Here is an 11,477-nt window from a genome sequence, read left to right as displayed (position 1 = left end):
ATTAAAATATTATGAAATACATTTAATAAAAAATTAGTTATTAAATAATAATTCTCTAGTAAAAAAAATAATATTATTAAAAATAATATTGGTCTCCGACAATGTCTCTGTGTTAATCAACAACCTCCCATACTATTTGAAGTCCCATAGTAGGTATTACTGGGGCTATTACAGCTTTCATCGTAACATTATAGGAATGAACCATTGCAAGGAATAAGCATTCAATCCCATAATTTTTTGCTCACAGTCAAATCTCTCGCTCGAAATAACAATACTTTTTCTATTTATATATTTCAAATAAAGTTTAAATTTTTTATAAAATTTTATCATTTTAATAATTTATATATATATATTATTTTTGTAACTTTTTAATAAAACTTTAGTAATTTCTAAAAGTTTTATAACATTTTAATATTCTTTCCATAGTATTTTACCATTTTAAATTTTAATAATCTAACATAAGTTTTAATAATTAATTTAAAATTTTAAAGCTTAAATGCTAATTAAAAAGTTAATTAAACTATGGCTTTTTGCATGTTACATTTTACTACGGGTGAGTTTAGATAGTCGATGTGTTTATTTATGGTTAGTATAAAAATAGCATTGGTGGTAAGATTAAATACTATAACATAAGATCAAAAGTATGTTAAACATATTACACGCACTCATCATTCATCCAAACTCACTCAACATCAATTATAATTTATTACTTAATAGCTGGTTAAAAGTTTTAATAGAGAAAAATTCAATACATTCAAATTAGGTGATTAATCAAATGTTGTCTTATAAAGGGTTTAATTCTTTTTAATTATTTTAGGAGTACTGGACGAATAAGTTATGTAAATCAAGGAAACAAAATAAAATAATTAATTCCACCACTCAGATTAATCCGTCCCTATAGGATTAGGAAATGCCAGTAACCAATCAGAAGAATCCTACCCGCCAAAAGAAAAAGGTAGTTTACCGTTTCTTTTCAAACGGGTAAAAGATCTCAGGCGCGTGTGGTCCACACTGTTACACTAGATTTCGAAATCGAAACCTCTGGAACTCCCTAGACAAACTTACTGGTTGACACCCTAAGAAAAGGAGCGGGAGAAAGGAAAATGAATAATCTTTACCCGTCTCGAATTCTTGATCTAACGGTTGCTATCACACGATCAGAACTTTCCAGAAACCGAACTTCCTTTATAAACAACCAATTTCTCTTCTTGCGTTTCATCGAAAATCGAATCAGTTGTGCTCTGTAAAGTTCTCTCTCAAATTCTTCAACATTTATTGTTTTCTTTCTATACTTGTTTTGTATTTTGTTTTGAGTTGATATGGCTGGCAAAGGCGAAGGTCCGGCGATTGGTATTGATCTCGGCACCACGTACTCGTGCGTTGGTGTTTGGCAACATGATCGTGTGGAGATCATAGCTAACGATCAGGGAAACAGAACGACGCCGTCTTACGTGGGTTTTACAGACACTGAGCGTTTGATCGGCGACGCTGCTAAGAATCAGGTCGCTATGAACCCTACCAATACTGTTTTCGGTAAGTTCTCAGCTCTTTTTAGACATTAGATTGGTTCTTTCGATGCCGTTTAATATTACTTATTTACTGCATTCTTAGTCGTATAATGCCTTTTTTTTGGTAATCAGTATAGATTTTGAAGTTTTATTTACACCTTTTTGTTAAGAGTTGGAATATAAGGATGACTGTTAATCAGTTAGATGAATTGGTTGTGTTAGTCTGTTACAAATAAGCTGTTCCTAGTAGTTAGAGGGCTCTATATACATTAAAAGAAGTGTTTTGACGCTTCTTGAAATTGAAAGAAAAATCAGATATTGCGTTTCCACTCGTTTCTCTTTTTCTCATTTACTCTGTTCGTTTCTCACAGTTCCATGTTATTTTCTTCTTGATTTCTCGTTGCTTCTTCTTTGTTCTTGCTGGTTCATTGATTGTTTTGCCCGTATAAAGCTTAATACGACAGGGAAATCTAAATTTCGGAAGTTCTATTATCTATTGACATTCAATGGCGTTAATGTTTCTGAATTTTCTGCCGAAGGTTTAACAGATTAATGATTATGTTCTTTAGAATGAAATTTAGATTGAGCTTGGTGAACTTTAAGCTTTAAAATTTACTACTAGGTTATTTTGGAGTGAATTTTTGCTTATTAATTGATTGGTGGTGTTGTATTATTTTCTAGATGCTAAGCGTTTGATCGGTAGAAGATTCAGCGACTCTTCTGTCCAAAGCGACATGAAATTGTGGCCATTTAAGGTCATTCCTGGGCCTGGAGACAAGCCAATGATCGTCGTCACATATAAAGGAGAAGAGAAGCAATTCGCTGCTGAAGAAATATCCTCTATGGTCCTCATGAAGATGAAAGAGATCGCCGAGGCATATCTCGGGTCCACCATCAAAAACGCCGTCGTCACTGTACCAGCTTACTTCAATGATTCCCAGCGTCAAGCCACGAAAGACGCTGGTGTTATTGCTGGCCTCAATGTCATGCGTATAATCAACGAGCCAACTGCTGCTGCCATTGCCTACGGACTTGACAAAAAGGCAGGAAGTTCTGGAGAAAAGAATGTTCTTATTTTTGACCTTGGAGGTGGGACTTTCGATGTCTCATTGTTGACAATTGAAGAAGGAATCTTCGAAGTGAAAGCTACTGCTGGAGATACCCATTTGGGAGGTGAAGATTTTGATAATAGAATGGTGAATCATTTTGTGCAGGAGTTTAAGAGGAAGAACAAAAAGGATATTAGCGGGAACCCAAGAGCTTTGAGAAGGCTGAGAACAGCTTGTGAAAGAGCTAAGAGGACGTTATCTTCAACTGCCCAGACTACAATTGAGATTGATTCTCTGTACGAGGGGATTGATTTCTACACGACAATTACTCGAGCTCGATTTGAGGAGTTGAATATGGATCTGTTTAGGAAATGTATGGAGCCGGTAGAGAAATGCTTGAGAGATGCTAAGATGGACAAAAGCAATGTTCATGATGTGGTTCTTGTTGGTGGGTCTACTAGGATCCCAAAAGTTCAGCAATTGTTGCAAGACTTCTTCAACGGTAAAGAGCTCTGTAAGAGCATTAACCCCGATGAAGCTGTTGCATATGGAGCTGCTGTGCAAGCTGCAATTTTGAGCGGCGAGGGCAATGAGAAGGTTCAAGATTTGCTGCTTTTGGATGTCACCCCACTTTCCCTTGGTTTGGAAACTGCGGGTGGTGTCATGACTGTCTTGATTCCAAGAAATACCACAATCCCAACCAAAAAGGAACAAGTTTTCTCCACTTACTCTGATAACCAACCTGGAGTTTTGATTCAGGTTTATGAGGGTGAGAGAACAAGAACCAAGGACAACAATTTGCTTGGGAAGTTTGAGCTTTCTGGTATTCCTCCGGCTCCTCGTGGTGTTCCTCAAATCAATGTCTGCTTTGACATTGATGCCAATGGTATTTTGAATGTCTCTGCCGAGGATAAGACCACTGGACAGAAGAATAAGATCACCATTACTAATGATAAGGGTAGATTATCCAAGGAAGAGATTGAGAAGATGGTGCAAGAAGCGGAGAAATACAAGTCAGAGGATGAGGAACACAAGAAGAAAGTTGAGGCCAAGAATGCTCTTGAAAATTACGCTTATAACATGAGGAACACAATTAAGGATGAGAAGATCAATTCCAAGCTTCCAGCTGCTGATAAGAAGAAGATTGAGGATGCGATTGAGCAAGCAATTCAATGGCTCGATGGAAACCAGCTGGCTGAGGCGGATGAGTTTGAGGACAAGATGAAGGAGCTGGAAGGCATTTGCAACCCAATTATTGCCAAGATGTACCAGGGAGCTGGTGGTGATATGGGTGCTGGACCTATGGATGATGATGGTCCCTCTGTCGGCGGTGGAAGTGGTGCTGGGCCAAAGATTGAGGAAGTGGATTAAGCTGGAGATGGCTTTTAGAGGGCTCATGTTATAAGTGGTGGATTTTGTTATTTTGTAATCACCTCTTAAAAAAAACTGAGTAATACTCGCTGAAACTATATGTAAAAGCCACCTGTTTCCGCTTGAATCAACCATTTGCTTCTTTGCTTTAAAAACTTTAGATGCATAATTTGTGTTTTATAGTTGCTGCAATCATATTGATATGCTCCAAAGTAGTCCCAAATCCATACAAAACATTATAAGAATCAAATATGAGGCGAGATGGACAGCAAGAGATCAATGAGGAAAAATGTAGGTTTATTTTCATTAAAAATTTCCTTTTGGTACAAATAATAGAAAATTGACCACAACACCAACAAAAGTCTCAAGATCGAAAGTCATGACAGCAATAGCTCCTTTGAACCGAGGTGAGGACGAAGGCAGACGCGAACCTCGTGTTCTTCAGGACCTGTACGGTGCTTTGGCACTATAATTTCAAGACCTGTTCCGGTCTCATCACCATATGCCTCAAGCTTAGCATCGTCAGGAATCCTGGTTGGTAAAGGTATTTCCCTTATGAACTCTCCCGGAGGACAATGCTCAGGCGATGGATCTGTAAGCTTGAATGTTCTATCGTTTCTCTCTATAAAGGGCATGCAAGCTGTGCTCATAGACGATATCTTTACAACACCATGCGTTAGATTATTCCACCAACTAACTTTCACCCTTTTAAGGTCTGCAAAAGGCAAGCTGATGATAATTAGGTATCCTTCTTCATCCTCATAAATAGTCTTTGCAGCCGTAACCGGCCCATACACATTTCTCATTACTCCACTAAACTCATTTAACCAAGGTGGTTCGATTGGGTGCATCTCTGTGTCATTGACCCTATCATTATGCTGATTAATGAGCAAACAACAGTCTTCATCGTCTCCATTCAGAAACAAATCTTTCTTCCTCTTGTTGCTGACGGGAGAGAGATCCATGACACAACCGTTTGCATGGTTTGATGGCCGAGTTGACAAATTTAAACCAGATCCATTAAGCAACTTTTTTTGATGCGGCTGTGGGTGAGTTTTCAAAGGAGGAAGGGGTCTATCAAGCTCAAATTCCGTGCTAGTAAGGTTCCTCCAGGTACAAAATTCACTTGCTTCGGGTGGGATTGTGAAGTTCAGGTCCCTTCCGGTAAGTTCTATCCACCTCTTTTGATCTTCTTCATCAAGACCTTTGAGGTTGGGTGACGGAACAACCTCGATTCCATGTACACATTGCGGATTAGAGAGACCCCTATAATGCTTTCGCTGCATCCTATGTGATCGAATGAATCCCTTATTGGTACTAAACGGAAAAGGACGCTCCCCTTGACGCGAATGCCCATTCATGTAACTCCTCAACTGCATCTTACCCAAGGCATTCTCAGGCCTCTCCTTAAAAACCCACATATACATGTTCTCCATATCATGCTGTACCAAAAACACATCTAGCTCGAGATCTGACTTATCAAACCCTGAAACTCCACTTCCATCCCTAGTCACCTTAACTTTGGACTTCTCATTGAAGACAGGCTTAAAATAATAGGTAAAGAAAAACCAAGCACCCCAAACACTATCCAATCTCTTGGCACATTTACGCCCACTTTTGGAAACCGTGACCAAAGTATCAACCTCATTGACTTGAGTTCCAAGACCAACATCTAACATATCTAATGGATCAGAGTTCCAGGATTGTGGTGGACTAGGCTCAGCTGATAGAGGAATTAGATTAATATCAGGTGGTCTAGAAAGAGCAATCGGCCTGTTCATCTCTCTGTCTAGTTCCTCATGAGAGACTGAACTTGAATCCATAGATAAAACCGTTGATGGGTGGTGATTCTCAATAGACAAGCTTGTGAGTAAATCTTCTCCCATTATTTAAGACCTTATACACTATAAGAGTAAGCTGGGAGTATTCCCCTTTTAGTCTAAAGAACAAGTTTTAAACTCAAAAAACCCAACAACCTTTCAGTTCAACACATCCATAAATATCCTAGAAATTTTCACTGTTTTTCTTCCTTATCCACTAGAGAGTTTTCTTGTTTTATTCCCAAAAAACAGCTCCGAATCTCGTCAAATCAAACCCCAAGTTCAAGGAATTAACAAAATCAAAGAAACCCAACAATATTTGACTTATGAATTAGAAACTAATGAACTTTCATTGATGAATATCATCAAAAAAAACTTATATCACCCAGTTTTTCTTGCCTTATCTAGAGAAGAATCCTACGAAGGGTAACAAATAGAAGTATTAATCCAAAACAGAGAAACTGGAAGATATATATATTTTTAAATAAAATAGATATTACAAAAAAAGAATACCTTTCCAAGCGTTGGCCTAGAATCCCAGAAGAGAGATCTCCTTAGGCAATTATCATCTCTGACAAGCAAAAGAGTCTTAGGGCGAGAGAGAGGAATTGAAGAGGAAAGCAAAGACAACGTCTACCGTTAAAAATACCGTTTGAAAACGTCAGCCTGTTAGAGACAGACATATGAAGTGACGGTGACGACCTTTAATTTTGGTATTGGAAAAGGAAGCTAGAGATAAATGGAAATGAAAATAAAAATGAGAAGCTGATAAGTGAATGGAATGGTCAAAAAGATAGGTTTTAGCATAAAATTATATAATTTTTATTTATTTGGGTCATTGGCCATTGATGTCCCTTTGTTCAAGGGAAGCGCCACAGATTTTGGGTTATGTGGGTCTTTACATAGGGATTGCTCAATGAGGTTAAGGGCCCAAACCAAAATCTTGGGCGTGGAACATGAGTTTTTCATTCTTCTTTCTTACATTTCTTCAAACAAAAGTCAGACATGTTATATTTATCCAATTTCAGTGTTTCTTTTCACATTTTTTTAATTTAAATTTAACTATAAAAAAATTACCAATCATATTTGTGTAGAGTTAAGGAAAAAGACATGGAAAAAGGGTTGATCACACATAATCAGAATATGATTATTTTGTAATCACCTTTAGTTCATATTACATAAAATAGAACACAGCTAGATTTTCATGGATGACGGGTGTATTATTCTTTTTCCATTGTCTTGTAATTAAATCCAGTTAAGGTTTATGTGGAGGCTACCGCGTGGGCTGATGCGTTCACTACCCATTTTACGGGTTTTTTTTTTTTGTCCATCTTTTCGTTTTTCTATGATTTTCCTTTCAAAAACCTTTGTCTGTCCATGTGAGTTGCTTATTGCCATTTTCCACACACTTCAAAGTTAAATAAGCTATTGTACAAAGAAATTGCCCATACCCCGCCTCCCAATCATATATACCTTTTTTTGCTTTCTCTTTCTTTTTCAACACTTCTTCTTTGTTTTCAACTGTTCCAATCTGTATTTCAGCTTCCACAGAATAAAAAATTTCCCTTTCTGTTTCCACTGCCTATATCCACACTGTTTTCATGTTTGCTGAGAAAATTTGGAATGTATAAGGTAAATTTTCCCAGCTTGTGAACTGCAGTAAAAGTCAAAGCTCTCTGGGTCTTTTTGGTTCTTTTTTTTTCCTAGCTACTTCAATATTCCATTGTTGTTTCCTTTAGAATATGTTTGTGTAGCTCACATGGAAGTTGTAGCATGATGGGAAAGTAATTTTTTGCTTTCTTGTTCTTACATTTTTTTTTCTATATATACATTTGGTACAGAGCTGAGAGGGAGAAAAGCTAGTGGAGTTTACTAAACAAGTTTAGATAGAGAGATATGATGTGAATTAGGAAGCAAAGATGAAATCTTTCAGTGGATTAGGGATTGGTTTAAGTTTGGTATTTGGTTGTCTTGTATTGGCTCTTGTTGCTGAGCTTTACTATTTGCTTTGGTGGAAGAAGAGAATTGCTAACGCTGAAGTTGAATACGATTACACCAACTATGCAAAGGATCTTGTTCAACTCTTGTGCTGGAAGAAATCGGCTTCTTTACATGCAACCACAATCCCCAACAGCAGCCAAGGTAGCAATGGTGTGGAGCCAGACCTGGAACTAGGGTCAACCAAGGGTCTGATGCTAAAGGGTTTTGGAGAAGAGGGTGTTGAATCAGAGCTGATGAGGCTCCACAATCTGGCTGGTCCACCTAGATTCCTCTTCACAATCAAAGAGGAAACAAAGGAAGATTTAGAATCTGAAGACAAAGGGTCAAGAAGAAGGAACTTGAATGATGTTATGCTACCTACTGGTGGCACTCCTTTCCATAGTCCTTTGTCTTCTTCACCATTGAAGTCACCTTTGGGTTCATACCACCACCAAGGATTCAATCCTCTCTTTGAATCATCGACGGATGCAGAGTTGAATAAGCTGAGATCTTCACCTCCTCCAAAATTCAAGTTCTTAAGGGATGCAGAAGAGAAACTTTTGAGAAGATTGATGTTAGAAGCTGAGAAAAGGGTACAAGAAAATGGCAGTTCCCTTCAAGATTCTGGTGTTAAAGCTGTTAACACTACAACCATTTCAACGGATGGGATAATAGAAGGGTCTTTCCTTAAATTCATGGTCGGTAAGAACAGGGAACCTCTCCAATATTTACCACACTATCCTTCAAGTTCGTCTCAGGTACTGCCATTGTCTTCTTCTCCTACAACATTCAGACCACCAGACAAGAAAGACAGTATGTATTAGATTCCTGCTAGATGATAATTTATTCTTTTACTCTACCAATTAATTCCTCAAGATGGTTTACTTTACAATCTGCAACGTTTTGGTAGGCAGTTAATCTTGAATTAAGACAAATTGACAAATTCTAAGATTGATGTTTAGGATGTTGGTTTGGTTAGTTCAAAGTGGGAGCAATCTGGTTTTGCCCCATCTTCCATGTCCCCTCCTCCATTGTGCTGCTACCAGTTCTCATTTTCTTAAAAGTAAATTCCTATTAGAGATGAGCAATGATAGAAAATGAAGCTTTTAGACAATGTATTTGTACGAGCTAATGATATGTCGAAATGGTGTACAGCTAATCCTTTTGTTTTTCCCAATTAAAACAGTTGGAACCCTCCCTGATTACGGTTTGTCTTTTTGTTAATCAAAAGGCAGCGAAACACGCATGGTAAACTAAAGCTTTCCCACTATCATTATTGGTTAACACGATTTTTAATAATTGTATTAAATAAGATGCTCCATTATTGTGCAATTTTAAAAATCAAGGTGTCACATTTTTAACTAAGTTTACCCATAAAAATTAATATTTTGGCTGCAATATATCAGCAAAGTTGGCCAAAGTTGATAGGCTAAGGGAGTTGTGAGATTTTACCTAAACAACAAAAATCTTTCATTCTTTTTATCTCGCGATTTGGCCGAAAGCTTGCCCCCACCTTGACTCGACATCTTCATTTTTTTGTTACTTAATAAATTGCTAAAGAACAGTGGTTTTTAAATTTTGAAAGCTTAAATATGAATGCCAACAAATGCTGCAACGTACAGTATTTGAATTGGGTAAAGGAAAAAGATTGATGGAGTGAACAAAGCAGTGAAACCAGACACAGTTTCAATGTTTCATGTGAGCGAGAGAAGCGGACAATGCATGGAAAAGTGGACCAAGTGATTTCAGACCATTTTTGTTGGCTTTCGTTCCATCAAAACCTTGAATGACTTGTTTTCTTTTGTGGGTCTTCACTGCAATCTGATTTTAAAATAAAGTTAAATTACAACTAACTTCATTTTAAAATATGATTTATTTTATTTTGGTTATTTTTTTAATTTAATCACTCTAAATACGATAATTATGTGAGTTAGTCACTGCTATTAAAATTTTTGTTTTCTTTTAACAGGTTGCTGATGTGACAAATTAGCCCATTGAGTGATTGACATGTGGTATTTTTTATTGATTTTTAACTGAAATTTAGGGATCTCCCTATAAAGTTTAGTGGGAAAAGGATTTGGACTAATTATAAGGAGATCCCTAAACCTTAGTCAAAAGTTAATCAAGAAATGACATGTCAGTCACTCAATATGTCATGTCAGCAACCCTTTAAAAGAAAATAAAAATTTTAGCGATAGTAACTAATTCGCACAATTATCTTATTTAAAGTGATTAAGTTAAGAAAAAATTTAAAGTAACCAAAATAAAATAGACCTTATTTTAGAGTGACCATAAATATAGTTAGCATTTAAAAAAGGTAGGAACCAGCCCGGTTCATTCATTCAGGTTTCCATAATATCGTGAAAAGATTAAAATAAAATGTTATTCCCTTGTTGTTGTCTGGATCTAAACTGGAATAATTTATGTTTAAGATTACCTACCGCAACTGATAAGATTGGCTAAACCAAAGAAGAAGAAATAGATGAAAAAGGGGTATATTTGATATAAAATTGAGATTGAATAGCGGTGATCCCTGATTTCTCCGGACAACAAACTTTGCCTGATTCTCTTTCTTTTGAGCTTTAAACTTGAACTGTATAATCGAATCAATAAATTCGTAGTTTCTGAACTTGCTGGTTGGTTGATTCCAATTATCTCTCTCTAAATATAATTTTTTTAAAATTAAGAGTAAATTATAAAAATATTAATATGTTAACGTTATTAAAATTTAATATTTTAATCACTCTTCCTTTAAATTATTAATGATGATTTTGATATTTTTTATTAGCATAATAATAAATTTAATTTTCATTGTTTACATATTCTATCAATTTAGTCATAAATCTAAAAATATCAATAAATTTAATCCTCAACTTTATACATTCTATTAATTTAGTCTTAAATTCTTAAAAATTTAAAATTTAAAAACTTTAAAAATAAAAATCATTTAAATTTTATTAAATACATATAAAATTATAAAAATATTTATAAATAAATGAATATATATTTCTCATTTGTTAACAGAAATTTATTTTATTAAAATAATAGTTTTATAAATAAGAAAATAATCTTATAAATAAGCAATTTAGGAGGCCATGAAGAAAACTTACGTAAATTCAACTTTTTTTCATTTTTAATATTAACGATCATTGTGTTTAGGTTGAGTCAAAATTATAATCTAAAGTTAAAAAAATTATGAGAAGTCGATGTCTTTAGGTTTAAGTCGATGTGCTTGAAGGCAGGCATGATTGAGATACATAGATAGAGATAACGTTTGGGAGACCCAGCAGGTGGAAGACCATGCCGATAGTTCCACAACCAAATCCTACTTTAATGGTGCAATGATGAAAGATGTGGAAATTAAGGAATTTGGTGTAAGAGTTATTGGTGCTAGTGGTTGTAGGTGAACGTGGTGCTCAACGCTTGACAAACTTGACAAGGATTAAGTAGCAAAGCCAGACATATAATAAAGTTAATTATTTATAAAAATAAGTTTAAAAAAGAAGAAGAAGAAGAAAAGTTTGAATCGAGTTTTTAATATTTTATTTATAAAAAGTATTATTTTAATAAATAAATTCCATGTAAAAAGAAAAAAAATGGGTAATCATTTATTCATAATTTTGTATACATTTTGTAAAATATTATATATTTTATCGAAAAATAACTTTTAAATATTTTTTTATTTTGAATTGTTAAGAAGTTAAACTAAATTGCCAAATGTGTAAAGTTGATGGCTAAATTTGTAGAAT

At 35.3% G+C, this 11,477-nt stretch overlaps 3 protein-coding genes across 3 annotated transcripts; 2 read left to right on the top strand and 1 right to left on the bottom strand.

Moving 5' to 3' along the window:
* The first annotated feature begins 1,092 nt into the window (after window positions 1-1,092).
* On the top strand, window positions 1,093-4,083 carry LOC105768645 (heat shock cognate 70 kDa protein 2). Its single transcript, XM_012588698.2, has 2 exons — window positions 1,093-1,533; window positions 2,190-4,083. Exons 1-2 carry the CDS (start codon window positions 1,320-1,322, stop codon window positions 3,926-3,928), a joined length of 1,953 nt encoding a protein of 650 aa, XP_012444152.1. The 5' UTR covers window positions 1,093-1,319; the 3' UTR covers window positions 3,929-4,083.
* A 125-nt stretch (window positions 4,084-4,208) lies between these two features.
* Window positions 4,209-6,471, bottom strand: LOC105768646 (uncharacterized). Its single transcript, XM_012588699.2, has 3 exons — window positions 6,398-6,471; window positions 6,262-6,319; window positions 4,209-6,165 (listed from the first exon to the last, which is right to left on the bottom strand). The coding sequence occupies exon 3, from the start codon at window positions 5,812-5,814 to the stop codon at window positions 4,306-4,308; it is 1,509 nt and encodes a 502-aa protein (XP_012444153.1). The 5' UTR covers window positions 5,815-6,165; window positions 6,262-6,319; window positions 6,398-6,471; the 3' UTR covers window positions 4,209-4,305.
* A 613-nt stretch (window positions 6,472-7,084) lies between these two features.
* On the top strand, window positions 7,085-8,842 carry LOC105770134 (uncharacterized). Its single transcript, XM_012591198.2, has 2 exons — window positions 7,085-7,380; window positions 7,590-8,842. The coding sequence occupies exon 2, from the start codon at window positions 7,668-7,670 to the stop codon at window positions 8,550-8,552; it is 885 nt and encodes a 294-aa protein (XP_012446652.1). The 5' UTR covers window positions 7,085-7,380; window positions 7,590-7,667; the 3' UTR covers window positions 8,553-8,842.
* Window positions 8,843-11,477: the final 2,635 nt, after the last annotated feature.

The sequence above is a fragment of the Gossypium raimondii genome, chromosome 5 (assembly GCF_025698545.1).
Source record: "Gossypium raimondii isolate GPD5lz chromosome 5, ASM2569854v1, whole genome shotgun sequence".
Taxonomy (NCBI): Eukaryota; Viridiplantae; Streptophyta; class Magnoliopsida; order Malvales; family Malvaceae; genus Gossypium; species Gossypium raimondii.
The sequence above is the reverse complement of the archived record's forward strand: the minus strand, read 5'-3'. Positions and strand labels throughout refer to the sequence as shown.

Coding starts and splice junctions, on each gene's coding strand:
- LOC105768645 (XM_012588698.2), top strand. CDS start 1,320: ATGGCTGGCAAAGGCGAAGGTCCGGCGATTGGTATTGATCTCGGCACC. Junction 1,534..2,189: donor CCCTACCAATACTGTTTTCG/GTAAGTTCTCAG, acceptor ATTATTTTCTAG/ATGCTAAGCGTTTGATCGGT.
- LOC105768646 (XM_012588699.2), bottom strand. CDS start 5,814: ATGGGAGAAGATTTACTCACAAGCTTGTCTATTGAGAATCACCACCCA.
- LOC105770134 (XM_012591198.2), top strand. CDS start 7,668: ATGAAATCTTTCAGTGGATTAGGGATTGGTTTAAGTTTGGTATTTGGT.